General features: G+C 46.0%; 1 protein-coding gene across 1 annotated transcript; it reads left to right on the top strand.

The window, feature by feature from the left end:
• Positions 1-1,346: 1,346 nt before the first annotated feature.
• On the top strand, positions 1,347-23,151 carry c1qtnf4 (C1q and TNF related 4). Its single transcript, XM_028402781.1, is given in 5 exon segments — positions 1,347-1,395; positions 17,381-17,742; positions 18,926-19,064; positions 19,067-19,116; positions 19,238-23,151. Coding segments are annotated over 4 exon segments (1,008 nt in total). The 5' UTR covers positions 1,347-1,395; positions 17,381-17,385; the 3' UTR covers positions 19,700-23,151.
• Positions 23,152-23,623: the final 472 nt, after the last annotated feature.

Raw genomic sequence — 23,623 nt, 5'->3', positions numbered from 1 at the left:
TTCCAGTTATTGGACAACCCTGCTCTGAGCCACTGCTGCCACTATTCTTGGTTTTAAAGCCAAACTGCCGAACTAATCGGTTGCTATCGGATTGTGAAGAGAAGTTACACTAATTTAACAAAAAGTGCATCAGAATGAAATCTCACCCTGTTTTAGTTTATTTGTCATGTTAAAGCCAGCTGCAGGTAAAACAAAACAAGACCAGGAGATGAGGAGGAGCGGTGGGAGTCGATCACATTCCACACCTTCCATCCGTCCTTTGCTTCTGATGTCTTACCTTCTGTGAAAGCTTAAACATAAACCCACATGTTGACAAACTGTAAATGATGCTAGCAGCATTCTGTGTTTTTTGCGTCTCTGTGTGAACTTTTCAAGCGGTGTAAACAGAACCCTCTGTTGTCGTCCTGAGCTTCACACCATTACCTTCCCGGTCATGTTGCCGGTCTGACATTAGATCTGTTTATCCTCATCCTACGGCCGAGCTGCCCACTCGCTTTTAAATCTATATCTGTGCGGTGGCCGTGAACACAAAGAGTGCCGCCAGAAGCGTCCGGGAAGCCGGGATGCAACAGAGCGCGGCAGCCTGCCAACCGTTGGCCAAGGAAAGCAGGCGCACAGGAGGGATTTAGTCAAGTGCTCATTTAAATATGAGTGAGCAACAGACTGTGGAATTTGAATGAGATTATAAAAGGAGACGGGGTAGGATGAATTTCAATTTGAGAGCATTACATGTATTCTCTCTCTCTCTGTCTCACTCTCTCCCTGACTCCCCCACCACCACCGCCTCCCCCACAGCCCTCCCAGAGGTGAGATAATGACTCCCAACAATGAGCAGGAGGGAGGAAGTTGGCAGCACCGTCGCCACATAGCGAAGCCCAACGGTTATTGTGGCACGACTGCTCCTCCCCTCCTGTTTATCTGGGAACACACACACACGCACACACACACACGCACGCACACACACACACACACACACAGATCTAGGTTAACAGAACATCATATCTGAGAGTAACTCCTCTGCAGTGGTACGCATTGCACCTCAAAAACCTCATCAGATCTCAGCCTCTATTTAGTGTGTGTGTGTGTGTGTGTGTGTAGATGGAGGTGGGGCTTGCCTAATGCAGATTCAAAGACAACATCAGCAGGTTGACCGAAAGAGGGAACGAGGCAGATGGAGGAAAAAACACACTTAGTGACGGAAAAAAAAGAGCAAGAAGGGCGAGCGAGGAGGGTGGGAGAGCAGATTGAAAGAGAGAGAGAGGGGAGGGCAGGGGAGGGGAGGGCAAAGAGAGAGAGAGAGAGTCGAGGAGGGGAGGGTTTATCCAACAGCGCTGGTGAGACAGAAGTTTGAGCTCTGCGCTTCACACAGAACAGAAGAAGACACCGTACACACAGGTGAGACCTTCTCTTCTTCTTCTTCTACTCTTTTTTTATGTGCGGGAATGTGATGCTGACATTCAGGTGAACTTGGTGCTGAGTTGGGACTCTGCAGGCATGCAGGGTCAACACCAGTGTAATGTCCTGAGGGACGGGAGACAACATCAACGGACCAGAATGTCCTTTATCTGCGGGCAGGTGTGGATGGTTCCTTTCAGTGGAGAAGCGCTGTAGTGTGTGTGTGTGTGTGTCTGTGTGTGTGTGTCTGTGTGCATTCAGCAGTCACGCCGCGTCTGAGCATCATGCATTATTTATATCTGCACTGATCTCCAGAAACAGCGATACACAGGGTCCACAGTGGGGAGAAGGGGGTGTAACACTGGAATGTGTTAATACCACAGTGTGTGTGTGTGTGTGTGTGTGAGCCGGACCGATAGGATGCAGCCAGAGGGACGACCTGCATCTTCTGTGCTTCAGCTGAGCTCACGCTTGCTTTGTCCTGTTTGTAACATGTTGCCACAGCAGGTTGTAGCATATGTGTGTGTGTGTGTGTGTGGACATCCTATGGTTTATTTATCTGTCATCAGAGCGAGCGGAGCAGCCTGCTGGGGCTGAGGTGATGCTTATCTGTGGACGGGGTTTTCCGCACAGAGGAGGTCGACTCCTTTTGTCTGCAGATACAGAATCTTAATCCACACCGGCGTAACGTGCGGCTGCCGCAGGCTGCAGATTAGATTGATCATCTGGTTTGGTGTGTGCAGATTACACTTCTGTTGAGTGGCTGGTGTTATTTACAGCATCTGTGTGTGTGTGTGTCTGCATCCAGCTGTCTTTTATTGAGAGCTGACGGCAGCTCCTGGTGTTGGGAGAGCGGAATAACAAAGAGTTACGAGATATTAAAAAATATGTGTGTGTGTGTGTGTGTATGTGTGTGTGAACTGTAAAGGAATAATTCGCCCGTTCTCAGGCGCTGAGGGACTGAAAGTAGGTCCTGAAAACTTTTGAGCGTGGCTCTTTGAAGGATGAATTCCCACGTATGATACTTACTGCATTGTTAAAAACATCACAGTTAGTGTCACTAGTGCAGCTAGCTGTTCAGAAATAGATTAGCAGAGACACAATCTGACCTGTGTGAGTCTCAGAGGAGTCCGTATTGACGTCTGCTGTACACCCATTCAACACGTCCTCATATATAAGGAACAGATATTGAGGGCAAAAGCAATAAAAACACAACACAACAAACCTCCACATCCGCAGCAACAGTTCTAAAATGACCGAGTGCACTGATTCTGCTCAGACGTTCTGCACAAATCCTGGAAAGAAGGCCGTGTGCTCTCAGTGGGTCTCTGTCACATCGGGCTTTACGTTCATCCATAACGTCTGTGCTGTTCCTGCTGTGACACGGTGCTGTTTGGATGTGAAGTGATAGCCTTTCTCTATCTGCGTGCTGGGATTATTTCTGGATCTGAGTCTTCTGACACAAGGGAAATTCTCCCGAAGCATCTGCCACACCTTTACATTATCACACAAGCTGTAGATGCTTCAGTGTAAAACAGGCCAAATATAGCTGTCAGTGAGCGATGAGCCGCAGAAACACTGTGCACCCAGGCAGAGGACTTGAAAGAGCCGAGAAGCTGCTGGAGGTGCAGAAGTTTGCAGTTTAAAGGGGTCTGTGCCTTAAATCCTGTGCAGAGCTCAGTGAAATCAGCAACCTGAACGCTACACTGAGCTGATTTTTACCTGCTCCAACAGAGACATATGGTCACATTTGGCAGGATTCGTAGTAGAAAGAAAGAGTTTTGGCCATCAGCCCGACAAAGACTGGCCGAGGAGATGATAAAAAAAAAAAAAAAACTACTTGGGTGAGTTTGTAAGTAAAAATCCTTGGCAGTGTGCTGGAGGGTCTTGTTTCTATGACAACAGTATTATGAAAGGAAGGGAGGAGAGATAACCATATTCTATCTAAAAAATGAAAAACACATGACAGATGTCAGCACGTCACACAGGTGTCTGTTCCGCACTGTCTGATCCAGGAAGTGTGGGTGTTTTTGTTTTTTCTGCCGTCGATCACATCACAGCAGCGTCTCCCTGAAGTCAAGGCCAAGCACCAAGCAACGACTTGATCTGCAGCGTAAAGCTAATGCTAAATGCTAATCCAGTATGCTGCATTATTGTGAACTTGGTGTGTTGAGTTTTTTCTGGATGTTATGATCAGCGCCTCATTTCTTTTTTAACTGACTGATTCGATCTCTCTAGGCCTGCTTGAGAGTTGTTTGATGACTCTACAAGTAGAGTAGTCATCAAACAACTCTCAAGCAGGCACATGAGCAGTGTTTTTAGCATCTTATCGGGACAATATGGTTTCAGAAGTCACAGCTGGGGCAGTAAAACTGAAATTTCCACACTTAAACCCGCCATAGCTGTTATTCAGATCTTGACCGAGCGACTAATCACATGAACGACCTTCTCCAAGTCAGCCGGGGATATGGATCTTTGAAACACTCGCCCAACGGTTCAGAGTTTTTGGTGTTGTTTGCTAAAACTCCATGGTCTATGAAGCCACTCAGGCCATGTTAGCAGCTGCCTTCATGGAGGATTTCATGTGCAGAGCCGTGGAGGCAGCAGAGCAGTATGTTCCAGATAAAACTGGATGTGTGCAACATCCACCTCTGCAGGCAGCAGAACACTCAGCAGGTGGAGGTCAGCTCCATGTGAGCGTCCCACACAGACACACAATGAATGGCATTATTGATCATGCAGAGGTGAGAGGAAGAAGTTTGATGACACAAGTAAAGAGGTGCAGTCAGATTATTTTGGACTTCACACCTCCGGGTTTGGATTACTGTGTCAGCCCTGAGCTGGGAAACATGACAGAACCACAGCGGTGTCATCGTCTGATAATCCCTCTGCTGCTACACTGAGCTGCAAAATCCTGACACACACACACACTTCAAACCATTTTCCTCCTCCAAGATTGAACTTAACCCCACAGCTTTAAAGGTAGGGTAGGAGATTTTGAAAACTCAGTGAGAGTCGAAACGCCTCCAATCACATGGACGCACATTACCTGAAGACGAGCTGCGGTCTGTGACTTCGGCCATCATGCACGTACCTCTCTGGTGCGCAGAGCAGGAAACAGCAGAGTGACAACCAGCCAATACTCCGCGCAGGGTCCACCCGGAGGATTGGCTGATGTTTTTAGTGTTTTATAGCTTCCACAGATGATTCATATTCTTCATTTTAAAGCGAAACTGCCGAACTAATCGGTTGCTATCGGATTGTAAAGAGAAGTTACACTAATTTAACAAAAAGTGCATCAGAATGAAATCTCCTACCCGACCTTTAAAGTTAACATCCATGTTTGGATTCTTCTGCTGCTGATCTTTAGATAGTTAATGAGCATGTGTTGGAACACTTCCTGTCTTTTCTCAGAATTATCTAAAGCAGGATGACATGTGGTGGAGAACTGAATCCTGACTGACTCAGTGAGTTAGCTGACAGAGGTGGATGTGCTCCATCATTTTAATGGTGCTAATGGTTTGGTTTGGTTCAGTTTAAAGAGCTGTTGTTGGTGCATTTTATCTTGAAGGGGTCTTTTTTTTTTTGAGAAGGGAAGCCACTGGGCAAGTGCAGTTCCAGGAGCATCCACTAGAGGGCTGGCTCCAAGAGTCCAGAACTTTTAGAAATGTTTACATACTTGTACAAAAAGTTCTCTTGGTGACAAAAAGTGTAATCAAAAGTGTAAAATGAAAAAAAAAATTGAACTTGAATGACATTGTCGACATGTAGGTATTTTTTCTTGGCCAGTTTTGTTTACACAGAAAGGTTCAGGTGGTCTTCCTCTGTCGGGTAACAGAGGTTTCAGCCTGCTGGTTCAGCTCCTGACTCAGCTGCAGCTGTGTTTCTGTGTTTTCATGCCGACACACGGACTGGATCTGACAAGACGAAGACGAGTGCAGAGCGATGACATCTGAAACAGGTGAGCAGACATGGAGGAGGATAATTAGTGAACGAGGTGCAGGTGACCGATTCACATCTCAGTGAATCAGAACCTGACAAACAAAGAGTGGACAAAGAAAAGATCGACAGCCACTAAAATACAGCTTGTCTCTAGCAGAACTGTTTTTGTGATGCATAGATGCACTCAGAAATACTTGGAAATAATAAGAAGGACTCTGAGATAAAACACAACAGGTTGCCTTCACTGGTGTTTCCACAAGCTAAACAACACTCAGTAAGGACTGTGTGCAGGCGAGGAAACCAAACAGCAGCAGGAGAACAGACGTGACAAGAGTCAGAGCCGAGCGGCAGGTGTGATGGGCTGATTAAGGAAATGGGAACCAGGTGTGAAGGTGTGTGAGCGGCATCAGGAAGCAGAGATGTGGACAAAAGTATGTGGACACCCAGCCTCTGTATGTGTGTTCTTCTGGTTCCTCCTGGGCATGTTCTTCCACATCAGACTGTGAAGATCATTTCTTTGAGCTTTTTCTGTGCAGACAGACACAAAGTGATCGTCTAAATCCTCAGGATCTGCTCCAAAGCTGCAACAACGATCAATGAATGGAAGTTTGACCTGTTAGTCTGCAAACAGGAACATTTACACCGGTTTGTCCCCCAGAATATATACGTCAGATATCACTGATTGACGAATCATGGACAATCAATCAATCAGTGTAAACAGACTGCACCTGGTGTCCACTTTAAGGCTACAGTACCATCCTGGCTGCATTTCAATGTCCACACTACAGTAGAAAATAAATTAATCTGTTCTAATCCGAGCTACTACTGGATTATTGGCAGAGATATTATTGTTGAACGATATTTGTGGCACATCAGCTGGCTAGCTGACCTGCTGTCCATCACACCTCCAGCAGACGGCCATATTTGTTGACTCCTCTGTCAGTTATGTGTTGGATATGCAGCACAGGTTTTTCATGGTTCCCAGAGGATGTACCGTAATGACTTCAGGCTCATGATGGCTGGCGGCTGTGGGTTCATGCCCCCCCCCTCAGAATGACCTGCAGAATGTCGGCCTTGGACGTGCTGCTACAGATGAATGAGAATAAAAGAAGCATCAGGACTTGGTATTATCAGCTCGTCCTTGTGATGATTCATTTATTGGTTTTCCTGAATATGGTGCAGCGTTCAGGGTCTCAGGAGAGGAGCAGTGCAATGAAAAAACGGAACCATTTCATTTAATGAAGCTGAAACACGCCAGATGAAAATTAAATGAGCATGAATGATAAATCCAGATTATTTTTGACAGATTAAGGAGATCAGTGTATCAGTGTGTGGGGGCTCTTTGATTCTAAGGATGTGGCACCAAAGTTTGATTATTTGTTTATTTTACATAATCAGGAAGGAAATGATGGTTTCTAGTGTTTACATCCATTTTTTTTTTCATTCTTAATTTAATCCCAAACCAGCTCCTTACATGACTGACGTTCGTGTGTCTGGTCATGAGCAGAGGCAGCAGGCCCAGGCCTTCGCCTCGCTCGTCTGTCACCCATGGATCGAACCCTGCCGTGTTTCCTGGCAGGACACCAGGCTGCTGCCACGGCTCATACTCTTCCTCCGTCTCTTTCTTTTTTCGTCTGTGCAGTCGTAACAGGAGAATTGACAGCGGTGTGTCTGCTCCAGGTTTTTTCTTTGTACTCAGGAGAAAGAAGACGTCGTCTACAGGACGGATTAGAGTTCATAGAAATGGATCTGCTCGTGTTGTTTGCTTTGGATGACGGTGTTGGCTTACACCTCTGAATCTTTCTGTCTGTCTTTCCGCTCCTGACGTGCATCCAGTCCCCAGGCTGGTCTGTGTGTCTACAGCTGAGCAGGCAGCTGACAGCATTGTGACAAGTGCTGAGGATGAGAAGCAGCGGAGGGCGGGAGGAAGAGGGCGTAATGAGAGGGACAGCAGCAGCAGGGCTCTGTCACTGCACCTCCAGATAACAGCCCCCATGAGTCCCTTTGATATCGGTCCCAAGCGAGCAGGTCCCTCCATCGGCTTGTAGAGGCAAAGGTGGGGGTAGGAGGAGAAGCAGGGGGAGGAGGCGGGTGTCAGACCTTGAACAGATGAAACACTGAAAGAGAATGGGAGGAGTGATCCATTTTTAAAAGACTAACAACACAGTCAGAGTTGCCCTCACTGTTTGTATGAAAAATGGAGGATACTCTCCACGAGGAGCTGCAGGAGAGTCAGAGGTGAAGTGAAAAAAACAATATTTGATATTAATAATGTTAATTAAAGGCAGGGTAGGAAATTTCATTCTGATGCACTTTTTGTTAAATTAGTGTAACTTCTCTTTACAATCCGATAGCAACCAATTAGTTCGGCAGTTTCGCATTAAAATGAAGAATATGAATCATCTGAAGCTATAAAACACTAAAAACATCAGCCAATCCTCCGGGTGGACCCTGCGCGGAGTATTGGCTGGTTGTCACTCTCTTCCTGCTCTGCGTGCACCAGAGAGGTACGTGCATGATGGCCGAAGTCACAGACCGCAGCTCGTCTTCAGGTGATGCGCGTCCATGCGATTGGGAGGCGTGGCTTCGGGGTGAGCTCCGAGAGAAAGGGGCGTGTGTTTACTTTTGAAATCTGGTTGACTCTCACTGAGTTTTCAAAATCTCCTACCCTACCTTTAACATTAAATATTTTCTTAACTGACATTCCGTCCAAGTCCGTCTAAGTCCATTCTCACCAAAAGGTCTTTGAAATGACCTGCGTACACAAGTCTAACACCCTCTTGTGGTCATACAGATATCAGAACTCATTATCATAGCAGCCAGAGAGAACGACAACAGCATCATCCATCACATCATCCACTGGTTACTGAAGAGGCATCGTGAGTGAGTGGGAGAAGCTCCGACCGTCGCCATTTTGGCAGGCAAAGGGGTGGAGCTAAGGTGGGCGGGCAGCCATGGCAACGCAGTTAAAACAAGTGACCCGTGCAGTGGAAAGTAATTTTTCAATAGAGACCAAGGGTGTAAACATGTTTCCCCGGCTGATGACCGTGCAGTCTGCACAATGGCACCGTCTGAAGCGTCACCTGTGCTGACAAATACTTCTGTAAACTTTTAATCTTTATGAACAAAAAGCTATAATGCTGCACTATAAACCAGCTACAGCACAGTCACATCACCACCCCAGCACAGACGCCTGGATGCTGTGTAGTGTGTGAACAGAAAAATGGAGCCTGTCAATGATATTATGCAAAGCTAAAATCTGAAAACCCTGGGTTTTTATTTCGTTCTCCTTCCCGTTCTTTCAGCTCCTCTGGGTGTTTTTTTGAAAATATTTCTAAGCAGTCAGGATCTGATCGGAGCCCCTTCCTGAGGCTTCACATCCTGATAATGGACATAATCATAACAGTAGGACGAGCACTTTGATGTCCATCCTCTGACTTGTAGTCTGAGGTGTGAACTCCTTATATCCACCCTCCCTCAGAAGCCTGTGCTTTGATTCCCAGCAGGCAGGAGACCGACTGACTGAGGCGGCCTCAGACCGTCAGACACACCCTGCAGGCTTCACAGGAAGCAGAGCGGGCTTCTATTGATCGCTATGGAAACCTGCATGTGGTGGGATTTTGATTGGAAAAAAAAAAAAGGGAAAATGCGTTCGGTGCTTTTCCTTAATGAGCCCGGAGAGGTTTCTGACTTTGGAATGGGCGATTTGACACCTCTGAAAAAGAAGTATTGATTTTTTATTCTTTTCCAAAGTGGCTGCACTCGATGGGTGTGAAAGGGCACTGAGGTCTGCTGGGAGGGGTGAGCTCCATCGACTTCTACATCCAACCTGTGGCCAATAATGAGGGTTTAAGTGTACAGTGGCTTAACCAGGGCGTGCTTTATACACAGGTTAAAGAATATTCCTGCTAAAACCATCTTAAAACCAAGAGAAGCTGGGGTGACTCCAACACCCAGAATGCATTGCAATGGTTTACAAAAAATCTATCTATATGTACTATAAATAAATGATCATAATTAAACCTGTGTAAACAATGTAAACAATGAATACACACTTAAATGCAGCATGGCTCAGTGGTAGAGCAGGGTTGTCCAATAACCAGAAGGTCGGCGGTTCGACCCCAGCTCCTCCCTAGTCATTGTTGTGTGTCCTTGGGCAAGGCACCTGCATTGCCTCCAGTGCACTCACTGGTGTATGAATGCGTATGAATGAATGGCGGTGGTCGGAGAGGCCGTAGGCGCACCTTGGCAGCCACGTCTCCGTCAGTCTCCCCCTGGGGAGCTGTGGTAGCTCACCACTGCCACTGTGTGAATGTGGTGTGAAAGAATAATGCATCTCAATGTAAGCGCTTTGAGTGCCTGCCCAACAACAGAGCAACAGAGCAGAAAAGCGCAATATAAGACCAATGCATTATTATTATTACTTATATTTATTAATATAGTATCAATAAAAGGCCCCTCTATTTAACAATAGTCTTTATCAATCAATTAGTTATTTAAAGTCAGCCTCCATGCGTCTGATTTTATATGATAACCACATCAAAGCCGCCGTGCTCAGTCTGCAGTGTTTGAACTTTGAATCCATGTTCAATAATGTACAGAATCTTTCCTCCACCCTCTCTCCTCTTACTGTTGCCATCACAACAGTTTGAGTTGAGCTGCACAAAGGATGGAGGTCAGAGATGAAATGCTGAGATGCATTCTGTAAAAAGTAGAGAGAGCCGCACAGCGCTGCAGAGGACGCCGTCCTTTTATCTGCTCTGGACAGACCAACAGTGTCCATGACATCCTGAAGTGATGCTTATTAAAATCATTCCTCCTCAGAGGCGGTGTGACCGCGTCCTGCTGGACGGCGCCTCTCTGCAGTCCAGCTGCAGGTTTAGTGCGGAGCTGCAGTTGCAGTAAAAAAGTCATTTTCAAAGGCTTTTTTTTTTAACTCAGATGGCAGCGGGAGAGCGGGAATCAGCCGCCTCCATCGCTGCTCCCCTTTTTGTAGTGAGGGCAGGGAGGTGGGGGGTGGTGAGCGGATGGGGGAGGGCGGCCTTGAGCTGCAGCTTCACAATGGATGTTTGTCTGAACACATAAAGCAAAACAGGCTCCGTCCTTTCAGAGCAGGTAAACATGGACACAGATGGAAACAAAGGCCATCTTATTCAGATGTAGCTGCACACGGCAGCGAGGCTGGAGTGGAGCAAGAGGAAAGTTTCCTAGTTGTGAATTATTATACTCTCAGACGCTTCCACGGTTTTAGTGAGTGTTTAAAGAGGGCTGAGCCGCCTTTCTTTCTTATTTATGTGCTACGTTATGTGTCAAAAACAGGCTGAGGGGATCAAAGAGTCTCTCTCTCAGCAGCACAGATTGGAATTAACTCCAGTTTGTGACTCAAATCTGGTGTCTCAGGTCTGTGTGGACGCACAAATCTGATCATCACTGCTGGTTTTTGAGGCACATAAGTGTTGTCATCACTGACCACAGACACAGACGCTTCATATCTGAGCAGAAATCGATGGCATGACTTCGAATATTAAATATTAATTATTCATTTCAGACTAAAAAACAACACTGTGTCTCTTTAATCGAATCACAAACATATATGTTATTCTGGTGTTTTCTCCTTTTAATAACTTGAGACCTCAGGTTGAATTTACAGGCAGGTAAACAGACAAACTGTGCAGCACTTAATGGATAAACTGACATTTCATAATAAAACAGGAAGTGAAACCGTACGCCCATACAATGTATTTTTATGAGACTTTTGAGTCCATTTCCCATCGAACCCTTCCTTTGAGACAAACCCAGCTGAACTATGATGTATGAAAATAAAACAGCATAGACAATAGCTTTGTGAATGTGTGTGTGTGTGTGTGTGTCTTTGTTATTTTGGCTTCAGTGCAGGCAGGCGGTCTTTCTCGCCTCTACTACGCAACAATAGTTCTCTGTGTGGCATTGATCTAATGAGGAGTGAGGAGGGAGGAGAGAGAGAGAGAGAGAGAGGAGGTTTTACACCAGAGATTGAAACAGCTACTCCAGGAACAGATTTTATTTTCACTTGACCAAAGAGCTTGTGATAGAAATTGAGCCGCGCAGCTTTGAAGTGTGATAGCTCGGCCTATTTTTAGAGCAGCTACTCGTTCGCATAAAATTAGAGCACAGCGGGCTACGCTGATTAAAAAACAACTAACTTCCACGACAGGTTGGAGATGACGCCTGAGATTTGAGGGTTAAAGAAGGCATCGCTATTGAAAAAACCATTAAAAGGAAAAAAATATTTAAGCGCAAAGACAAATCTTCTGGTTAACGCAAGCTCGTCGTATCTTCTTCTACTACAGCAGCATATTAGCATTGGCATTCTGATGATGACATTTAGGCTTCAGAAATCAAACCGTGGTGCTCATTAGCGAAGAATATCCTGGATCATAAACTCTTTCATTTTATGCAAATGATCCAAAAGACATCGGAGGAATGCCACTGGCTGCCTGTGAGGAAACACAGACGCTAACCTGCTACCGAACAAGCCATCCTTCTTCTGTCTATATGCAAAACAGGGCTGAAACGTTGTTTTCTAAAACACCAGATATTATGGCGTCAGTGGACGGATTCATCACGCCATGTCTCCCCGCTACCGTTAGCAACATGTTAGCGATGTTAGCAAGAGTGGAGGCTCTCTGTGGTTGCAGTGTAGAAGCCTCCAAAACGAAAACAATGAGCTAAAAGAGGATAAACAGCTACAAGGAGTTAAAACACTGCATGCTTCATCCATAGAAAGTGTTAATAAGACGTTAGCTCCAAGCTCAGCAGAGTCCGTCCTATCAGAGCCATTAGAGGGGTTAAACAGACTCGCATGACATTTAGATGATGACACTGCAGCAGCAGGAGAATATGAAAACACATCAACAGGTTCTCAGAGCGGACTGGAAGGTAATATAAACTAGTACTCCTCAGGCAGCTGGTGGGAGCTGGAGAGTGGTTGTTTTGCTTCTGTCTGGGGGCTAATATGTTTGTTATCACCTAGAGCAGATGGCCCAGCATGGAGGAGAGACTCTCACACACACACACACACACACACACACGGAAAAGCACACACTACAAAGCAAGTGTGTGCCAACACAAAGATGAATACACACACACACACACTGTAAAAATACACCTTCTAGAAACAACTGACGTCCTGTTAACCAGTGATGAAAAATGATTTTATATGCAGAATATGTGACCAAAAGTAAGTGGACACCATGGCCTGAAATCTTGATGCTGCAGCCTGATGAATGTCCTGAAAAAGGGTCAAACTTCCATTCACTGATCATTGCTGCAGCTTTAGAGCAGATAAAGAGGATTTAGATGATAACTGTGTGTGTTTGTCTGCACAAAAAAAGCTCAAAGAAGTCCGTGCATGCTGTATAAACTCCATATTGTGCAGTGTATGCTTGGTATAGAGACACACATGCAGCGTGTGTGTGAGCATTTTATCCACTTGGACACATTGTGTATGGAAACCCGTGTACAGACACGCATGTCGCCCATTTGTTCAGATACACACTAACAGCAACCTACGCAGGTAGAATTACCACCCACACAATAAACTTATATAGGCCACACACACACACACTATAAACACACAGCCAAACACCTTCCCACATCCTCACGTTTCCACTCTCGCAGGAAATTCTGCCACATTTGTTCATCTCTCGGTCTGCTCCTCTCCTCCTCTCATCACTCCTGCTTTCCTGCTTTTTCTTCCAATCATTAGTTATTGATCCGTCTCCAGGGAGGAGAAATCACTCTCTCTCCTCTCCCTCTATTTTTAGACTTGGGGCAGATCCTGCTGTAAACTGCAACCTGAGTGAGAGACGGTGCAGAAGCCCAGATGCTGTTGCTGTGAGGCGGTGCTTCATTAATTTGATGGTGAATGAAGATGTGCAGAAACCAACCTGCTGAGGCTTGGCCGTCTTTCAGGATGTTTTGTTCAAGACGCTGAAATTGGTGGTTTGGGAAAAGGCAGCTGTGAGACTTCTGAAATCTATGGTTTGTTTTCAAAAATGCATGAAGGTCAGTCTATAAATAAGGCTGGTTTAGAATGACCTTTTGGAGACAATGGGGGTTCAGCTGACACATTTTACCTGGCTGGAAAACACACAAATAACACGCGGTGTGTCCCACTGTCTTTTACCTGGAAGGGCGCATCAATCCTCTAAACCTGAGCGGACTGACTGAGAATGTCAAACACGCTCCGAATCACAGTCACACAGATTCTGTGGATAGCAGAGGTCAGAAATGGACGAGGAGCCCAACGCTGTGCATGGCTCCTTAAACATTTTTTTTAAGGACGCTCTGGGATGTGGAGGTGTAGCGTGACTTAAATGCATCATCGTGTGGACCTCCAGACTTTCACTTTTCACACTCTCCTTGTGGACTTCCCATGCCAGACTTTCAGGCGTGGCTGTAGCCAGAATTTTGGAAATACTGAAGTCCAAATGGTGTTACAGAAGAATTCAGACTGATCATCCACCCACCACACACACCATGCCACCGAGAAGAAAGTAGAACATCTTGGTCTTATAAAATACAAAATACAACAAAATAGAGAAAGTAAAAAAAAAAGTATGGAGGTCTGGACCACAGGCAGCATCCTTTCAGGACTGACTGCCTATTACCTACCTACTACTACCACACATGGACAGGGCTGGATACACTTCATGATCGCACAAAAACAACTAGCAGCCTGAAAAAGTACCCTGAATAATGGACAGCGTGCATTCATTGAGGTTAAAAAGGCGTCAGATTGCCCATCCATCCATCCATCCCTCTGCAAACTGGGCTGCTTGTGTTTTACCCATCAGCCCTCCATCCTGCTTGTTGTGTATGTTGTGAACACACACAGCAGCAGCAGCTCTGCATTGCTGCTTCGGGCATCACTTAACAGAGCAGCGGGGAGTCGGCCAGGCCGGTTTCAGTCGCCTCAGACCCTGAATGACACCCCTCTACTGATAACATGCTGCCAGAGCCACTGAGGCGAGCAGCCCTTCATCTTCAAGGCTAACGCAGAGAGAGAGAGAGAAGATTCAGACATCACTGGGTTAAAATTTACATGTTATCATCACACAAAAGATCCTAATCGACAAACTTTGGCATGCTATCATGCTACACTCAATAATCAATGCAAGGTGACCAGCCATGCAAGTTTTCCCATTTTTGGATGGCCTGCCCTGAGCCAGCATTATCAATAGAAGCATCCCTGCCAACTAGCTTAGCTCATGCTAACTTTAAAGACAACGTGCAACAGTCTAACATGGACGTGTCTTCATACACAGACCCTCAGTTATCTTAGCGGCTCCTTCTTCTGTCTTCCCTTGCAGTCCAAACACACACCTGTGCCCACTTAAAGCTTCACATTGTGATGTTATGACCCTAGAGCCAAGCAGGCTACTGCCCCCTTGTGGTGTAGCATACTAATCACCCAACCTAAAAGACGCCAAAACATTCTCATGGCACTGGATCCTCACTTCTCTGTGGTGTTTCAGCAAACATCTTTTAAGAAATAGAACCACAGCAAAACACAGCTCTGTGTGGACACCGCTGTTTTATGGGGACGGTCTCCGTGTGGTGGAGCAGTTGAATAGGTAGAATAACAGTGGCAGAGCTGTCAGTCCTGTTGTGTGCATGCCGGCTGCTTGTTTTTGCAGTGAATACTAACAGCTCTGCTGATTCTGGTGTCAGCATTGTCAACTGGAAACGTCCCCAGTTTAATAATGCCGGCGTATCAGCAGTATTTTCAGGAATAAGCCAAACGTGTGAAATGTGCTCTCAAACTGTGAAACTGTGTAGGACAAGAAAACCACTCATTTGTTGGATAAACAAAAACACAGTCTTGTACTTCTTAAAGTTGCACGGGCTGATCGTGCTCCTCTGCTGGTTCTGATGCTCATCTCTGGGCTTCACTCCCATGAGGCCTCATTACGGCACAGCTTTGTTTGATCTATTCTTTCATTCCTGTTTGAACCTGAGCGTCGCTCTCTCTGTGGACTCGTCTATCAGCATGACTAGTTAAAACTGCTGCCATTACACAGACAAACAAACAAAGCTGCCATTATACCAACCAGATGAACTGCTGCATATTCAGGTTGTTTTTTTTAGGGCCTTGTTTATGATTCATACAGGAGAGGAAGTTATTATATCTGCAGAAGGCTGCAGCACTTTCTGTCTTCTCCTCCTGCAGATCGGATTCCTCCCTCTGCTGCAGCGCGCTGAGTAATCAGACAAAAACGATCAGTTGTGCCTCAGCGCCTTAAGTACAATTAACTGCTATAATTAGTTTCCATTTAAAGAGGTCGATTTAGTATAAACATACAAGAAGAACATTCTGCTTCCAAAGTAAATACCTTCAAGGCCTCAAGAGGAAAAAAAGTGATGTAGTGCAGAATGAAAACGGCAGCCATGTGAGGGAATGGTTGTCCTTCGGCGGTAACGCCTCACCTTAAGGCTGGATTAGATATAGGCTGTTAGCATAAACACAGCCATGTGGCGATGTGAGGACGTGTTAAATGCAGCGGCGTGAAGTGTCTGAAAGTGTCACAGTGATGAGACGTGTTATGTGACAAACATCACTCATCCTATCACGATGAGCTGCTGCTCTCACTGCATTTTTCTTTAGTGTTGCTTCCTGCCTTCCGGCCAGAGTCGGGGTTAAAGAGTGTTTAAAATCATGCAGTGACGTCACCCAAACGAGCCATCAGGTATGAGAAACACATCAGCAAGTGTATTTTCTATTGTCATCTAATTTCCCTGCAGGGATTAATGAGGTTAATCCTGGTCTTATCAGAAGCATGTACGTGGTGCCGGAGAGCGTATTTCCTAAATGTTATAACATATCTTAACTTCAGCATCCGCCATTACACAGAAGCGTCTCCTCTGCGCTCGGAGCACGCTCAGCTGTGTCCTTGTGTTGTGACAGCTCCACCTGTGTCTGTCTGCTTCCTGTCGCTTCATTAGAGGAGCACGATGAGACAATGAGAGCACTCGTCCCGGCTAATCAAGAACACATTAATACCTGTTCTACAGAGAGTCAGCGGCCCGGATGACTCAAACACTCTGAGACTCTGTGTGTGTGTGATGTGCAAATGTGAGCTCCATTATGTGAGTGTTACTCTGATGTTTTACAAACTGGTGCCTGTGAACTGTGTATGAGCTGAAGCTTCTGTCTCTCAGATCTAGAGTCTGAATACTTTTTGGAAAAACTTCCACAGCAGTGTAAAACAGGACCTGATGTTTCTGCTCTGCTTTGGAGAATAATCTGGCTTTAAGTTAAAGGCTGTGAATGATCAGGATTAAAGAAAAGTTTTATTGATCGCCACCTCTGCTGCTTCATGTGTGGAGTCATGGATGGATGCCGACCAATCACTGCCTCACACTAACAAACACTCCACTCACACTCCCCCTCCTTGCCTGTATTTGGAGTTTAGGTGGACTGCGACACACGCCAACATGGCGACAATGGCAGCCTCCCACTGAGGCTCTAAAAGGCTCTACAGAAACCTGTGACAGTCTGTGGTGTCAGGAGGATCAATTTACTGCTCCCAAGTCACCGCCTCCATCATCTCTGATGGATACAACAGCAGCTGCCACAACAAGTTCTGGTGTCCAGACGATTATATAGCGTTGAATGGGTTAAAGCTATGTGTTTTTAGAGTCAGTGTGCAGACACAGAGACACTAAAACAAGATACCTTGCACAGTCTGCAGGAAACTCCGGAGGAACATTAGGAATCTGTGTGACTGCACACGAGGATGAGAGGTGCAGCGGTGCATGAAATGATGTGAGGGGCTGTCGTGAAATGAATGAAAACATAAGCAGGAATTAATAAACAGTCCTCAGGTGAGATTGTGAAACTGATGTTCTGTTAAATGAAACAGTGACATATTAAGTCCTCTACAGGTGCATGGAGAGGGATCAGCTGCAGCCAACCAGAACGCAAAGCCACCACTGTTCGATCCTGAAGATTAGAAGTTCATATCCGCAGCCAAACATTTCACTCTGTGTCCCTCCACAGATACGATGCTGCTCTCAGCGAGCGTGCTGATCGGCCTGCTGTGCCTGAGTTGTGCGGGCGGCGTGCTGGGTTTCGCCCGCCTGCTGGACGACGTGGAGCTGCGCTCGGCTTTCTCTGTCGCACGCACTAACAGCATGGAAGGCGGGCCCAAGATGACGGTGACCTTTGACAGCGTTTACGTCAACATCGGCGGGGATTTCGACGCCAAGGCCGGGCTGTTCCGATGCCGCATCCCCGGAGCGTACTACTTCTCCTTCACGGTGGGGAAGTTCCCACACAAGGACCTGTCGGTGATGCTGATGAAGAACAGAAATGAGGTGCAGGCCATCGTCTATGAGGAGAACGCTGGAGAGGAGAGGAAGGTAGGCCGTGCCGTCAATGTTTCCCTGTTGCAGCTCCAATCCTAATATTTGTGATCTGGATTAAAGTTTCAGTCTGATTTTGTATTTTTCTTGTCAACAAATTCCAAAACCAACAATGTAGTGTCGACTTACAAGCATTGGCTGTTTGATTTCACTCCTGTCAACAAATCTGTATTAATCCACTGCTTATAATAGTCCCCAACAAATCCTGTAACTGCAGCACTTCCTTCCTTTTTTGGCGTCCGTGCTGACAGTGATAACACTCGGGGATTTGTCTATTCAGAGCAGTTCAGGGCTCACTTTTTAAGGCTGTGAAACACTAAGCCGACAGCTGGCCACTGACTTTATTCTGACAGTCCTTGGAGCATCTTCATGCTGCAAGTCCTTCATTAGCAGCTAGCAAACCAGAAAAAGGCTAAAAGGCTAAAAGGCAGACACCACAAGCCTCTTTTTCATCTTTATCTCTTCTGAAGACTCTGATCTACAACTATGTCCCAGTTCAGAGGCTCAATCTTCAAAGGGATGCATTTGTGTACAATCGCATCACTGGGGCACAACAGTGGCGGTCCCATTTCAAAGGTTTCTGTGTGGCTGCGCCCTCTTTCCTGGCAACAAAAGATGCACCAGGTGGATCCAAAATATCCCAGGATGCATTGTACACCACGATTAGTACATCATCTTTAAATGTAAACATCGACTGCAGGTTTTCCATGTCAGAATAGGTGCCAGGATTGTTTTGCTGACCTCTCTTAAGGAGACTAGAAAGACTTAAAGTTCTTAAAAAACAAAGCAGATCTAATAGACGACACTTTGATCACTTGAGAGGAGGTTGAGGAATGCAGATGCTGGTACTCTTGCCCTCCATGGTAAAACTTTCAGAAACATGAAAGGTTCCTTTTGGTTGGTTGGTGTATTTGTTTAACAGCCGGTGTGCTAAGCTAACTGCTGGCTAACCCCATGTCCATACAGTCTGTAATCTTCCTGTATAATGTCTAATCTGTGTCTCTGGGGGATTGTTTACAGCGGTCTTTCCTCATGTCAGAGCTTACAGCAGCTCTTACAGAGGGTGCGTTGGGAATTAAAGCAGAAAAGACGGGATTATTCCCCTGAACGAGGAGCCGTGTGCGGTAGATGATTGGATTATGTGTTGGCACCGTGATGTAAAGTCTGCTTCCGTCCTCAGGTGCAGAGCCAGAGCGTCATGCTGCAACTGGAGTTTGGTGACACCGTCTGGCTCCGTCTCCATGGCGACCCTCGCTACGCGCTCTACAGCAACACGGGACACTACACCACCTTCAACGGTTACCTCATCTACCCTGACACCTACGACTACCAGACACACCACCACCAGCACTACAACTCCCAGAAGCCCCAGCAGCTGAACAGTAACCAGGCCACAGAGCACATCAAGTCCGGGACAAAGGTAGAGGAGACAGAGCCACAACACAGGCAGGAAGCGGAGGAAGAGGAGGAGGATGATGAAGAGGATGACCAGAGATCTGCCTTCTCAGTGGGGCGCACCCAAAGCATTGTGGGAGTTGACCAGGTGGGCATGCCGCAACACCAACCGATCAGCTTTGACACAGCTTTCGTCAACATCGGAGAAGACTTCAACGTGACGGAGGGCATGTTCACCTGCCGCATCCCAGGGGCGTACTACTTCTCCTTCAACGTGGGCAAGCTGCCTCAGAAGACGCTGTCCGTGAAGCTGATGAAGAACCACCTGGAGGTGCAGGCGATGATCTACGATGACAGCCAGGGGGAGAAGGCTCTGCAGAGCCAGAGCTTGATGCTGTCGCTGAAACCAGGAGACACCATCTGGCTCTACTCACACCAGAGAGACGGGTTCGGCGCCTACAGCAACCACGCCAAGTACATCACCTTCACCGGATTCCTGGTGTACCCCGACTTACCCGCCGCCACCAGCCACACCTCATACACAGACAAGAAGCCGTAGCTGCAGCACACCGGACAGGGACTGAACATTGTGGGAGGAATGAATGTAAGAAAGCTGCATGAATTCCTTCACAAAGTCAGAGACTCCGAACTGAAAGAAAATCTCCTCAGCTTTCAGCTAATGGTTTCATCATACTAAACCTTCACTCGATAATGAAAACTCAGCTGTTACATCCTCACCTCTGTGTCATAGAGCGACCAATCCCACACACTGTATATCGATAGTCAGCCATAAAAATATGACCTAATATTGTGTAGGCCCCCCTTTGGACTCCACAGATCTCTGAAGCTATGCTGTGATTAGTCTAACCAAGATGTCAGCAGAAGGTTCTTGAAGTCCTGTAAGCAGTGGTGGGGCGTCCATGGATGGTTGTCCAGCACATCCCACAGATCCGGGATTAGAGTCAGATCTGGGGAATTTGGAGGCAAAGTCTGCACCTGGAACGGCCGTTCTTTGTGGCAAAGAGGCATTCAGGGAGTGCTGTTGCTCTGAAAGGGTGAACACGGTCTTCAACCATGCTAAGCTACTTGGAGTCACATCCACATGAATGACAGGACACAAGGTTTCCCAGCAGAACGTCACCCAAAGCATCACACCGCCCTCTGCCGGCTCTCGCCTCCTTCCCATCCTGGTGCCGTCTACAACATGATGTCAGAGAAAGCCGTCAGACCAGGCCGCCTTCTTCCATCACTCCGTGCTCGGAGCTTTCAGCAGTGGACAGGGGTCAGCATGGACCCCCTGACTGCTCTGTGTGTTCTGACACCTTTCTATCAGAACCAGCAGGACCTTTCTCAGCAGTTTGAGCCGCAGCAGCTCGTCTGTCGGGTCAGAGCACACAGGTCAGCCCGTCCCTGCTTCACCTCTTTTCTTCCCACTGACCTCTTCACACACTGACCACTGACACCCCACACAGCTGCAGCTCTGGAAATGCTCTGATCTAGTTTTCATCAGGCTGATCTTGGTTAAAAAAATATGAGCACAAATGTAAAATTAAGCACATTTTAGGCTCTCTAACTGAGTTCTATGTGCCACAAAGGTGAGGCAGATACACAGAATTCTCATTATCAAGTGAAATAGTCCTTAAAGTGGATCTGTTATCCTTGTCAAAGACTTAGTGTTTCTGCTTGTAAGTAAAAAGTCCCTTTACTTTGTGTGTCTTTAGAGGCATGATATGAACTGTGCGTGTTTTGTCAGCCCACTGGACTTTTTTTCACTGCGGCAGCAGCAGAGGACGACGGGACAAAGACGGACACATAAGTTCTGTAAGTGTGCAGACTCCATATCCACCCGGCTGTTGACCACATGGCTCCCCTGAGCCTGCGGGGATCTGGACCATAATTTGATTTCTAATTCTGGCAGCGTTTAATTCGTGTCTTCAGATGGCGACCACTGTGGGGAAAATTGAATTGCTTCTCCCGGGCCGCTGTAATATGCATGTCTGTTTAATTTCACACCGCCGGGGAAAAAAGACGAAGCTTTTCAAATTGTGATGAACCTTGACTTTATGAAATAACCTTCTCTGTTGGAGAGGCACCACATGAAGTGATACTTCACTTTTATTGAACATTTACTTTTTCTTTTTTATTACAGTTAACTGGTTATGAATTTATGGGATGCAAAGTGCTGACAGACACACCTGTGACCTACAGACGGACACATTTACTTCATGAACGTTGTTGTTCATTGTTCATTTAATGTAATGCTTATCAATATTTTGTCTTAGTGGAGTCCCAAATGGCTGTGTGCTGTGTGAAAAGAGCACTTATTGTGGCAAACCCACACTGAATTATCATCTAATTTTTATGTATAACGTTCTGCTTTGTGTTTTACCGCCTGCCCACTTTACAATTTAAGTTCAATGCTCTTATTGGTGTCGCCTCCAGATGCAACGTGCAGCAATATAAAACTATGAACACAACATACAAAGATGTGATGGTGGAGGCCAAAATCAGCGCTAATTATGTTAGCTGTTGCTGTAACCTGACATGGAAGCTGGGAGGTGTCTGTAAAGGACTGTCAAACGGATGCTTTTGCTGCCGATTAAATGAATAATCTGTCAGTCACTGTGTATTAAAGAGCAGCTGCAGCCAATCAGATCAGTGAATCACAGAAGAGGAAGCACAACAAGCTAAAAAACAGCAAGGAGTCCGCATGATGGTGGAAGATTTATGCTGAGAAAAATAGGCAAAAAGTCACGTCTTAGACTCATACCTGCCAAATGACTGAAGCGTGGTGAATCTGTGATGTCAGACATCAACCATAAACAACTGCGTGCTAACACATCCACAACAACAACAACAACAACAATGTGGTGATATGTTAAAGTAATTTGAATCACATGACTGAAAATCTAAACAAGTCGACTTTTTTTTTGGAGCATGACCAAAAGCTCACTGGCTCTGTACGGGCAGGTTTCTGTGCTTTTAATATGTCTGCATGAGAACACATGATGCTAATGTAGCAACAGCCCCTTCAAAAGAACAGTAACTGGGTGGAAAGCTACACTTTGAGTCGATAGAATCAACGTGCAGCACACGTCGTATTAAAGACATTAGAAACAATCTCGAACATGAATGAACATTTTGTCCATGATTAACTGAATGTTCACATGGAAACATGTTTCTCACTGTAAACACTGACCTCTGACCTCTGTTAGAATAATCTGAACAACACAAACAAAATCTTTACAACTAAGAGAAAGTAAGAAGTGCAACGCTGCACTTTATTTTAAGGAATAGCTGTTTCTACTGAATTACAGGGAAGAACATTGTCAGTAGTCTGGCTACTCGAGCAGGAACATTATTCATTTGACTCCTGTAGGGTGACACAATAAGCTAATAAAGGATGGATTTCCAGTCAAACACGTGCAGTGTGAGGAAATGAAGACAAAAATGTGCTGAAGCATAGAATCCAAACTGCAGCAAGCGGAAAAGGAACGGCGTCGGAAAATATCTGTGTTTAATATTCAGCCGAATATACCAAAAAAAACATCATCATAAAAGTCTTCGCCTCGGTGTGACCTCTTCAGCAGGAGGGAAACTGACTCACACCTTCTCTGGCGTCACACACTAATCGACAGTTTCCCGTCCTTCACGGCGGCTCTGACTTGGAAGAAATTTAGGACACTTTTCTCCTCACACAGTGTGAGTCTGTGAGCGTGCCTCATTTCAGATAATGGAGTATTCTGTCACAGTCTAACACCCGGTGTTTCCTCCATTTCAGCCTCAGTGTGCGTCACTTTCTAGTTTTTTTTCTATTTTTTTCATCAAACTCATGGTGTGCAAAGCTACTGGACGACCCAGAGGCACTGGTGTGATGCATGCAGCTGACTAAAAAGATGTCCGAGCAGCTTCACAGGCCCCGTCGACGCCTGTGTGTTAACTGTGTATTTCTATCCGTACAGTGACTAACGATGTGTTGGATGTTTCTGGTCTGTGCTTCTCTGTTCTTGACAAACCCGATGAAAGATTGTGTATGACATGGGCTAAAACATGGTTTCAAATCTTGCTTGTGTGTCCAAAAACTAGAAAACTAACTGTAAAAAAAGAAATAAAATAAAACCAGAAACATCTTTTGACCCATGTCGACCCGTTTTTCTTACGTGTAACATGAATGCTTCGATGAAAATGTTTGACAAAATAAAAGAATAAGAGATGTACAGCCTGGTCTGTCACTGCTTGCACCATCCACTGTAATTCTATTGTGTGTGCTTGCTGCGCCACCTGCTGGCTGATTGCATTGTAGCAGTGAAGAAGACGGGAGCTCCTCTTTGTAGCCAACAAACACAAAGTAATCATCTGAATCCTCTTTATCTGCTATAAATATCAAATATCAATATCATTAAAGCAATCAATCAGACGTAGATGTAGCAGACTGATCCGTCTTCTGATCCGTAGAGACTTTTATCTGTCCTCTGAACCCACT

Source organism: Parambassis ranga, chromosome 3 (genome assembly GCF_900634625.1).
Source record: "Parambassis ranga chromosome 3, fParRan2.1, whole genome shotgun sequence".
NCBI classification, from domain to species: Eukaryota; Metazoa; Chordata; class Actinopteri; family Ambassidae; genus Parambassis; species Parambassis ranga.
Note: the sequence above shows the minus strand (reverse complement) of the source record. Positions and strands in the feature narration are given on the sequence as shown.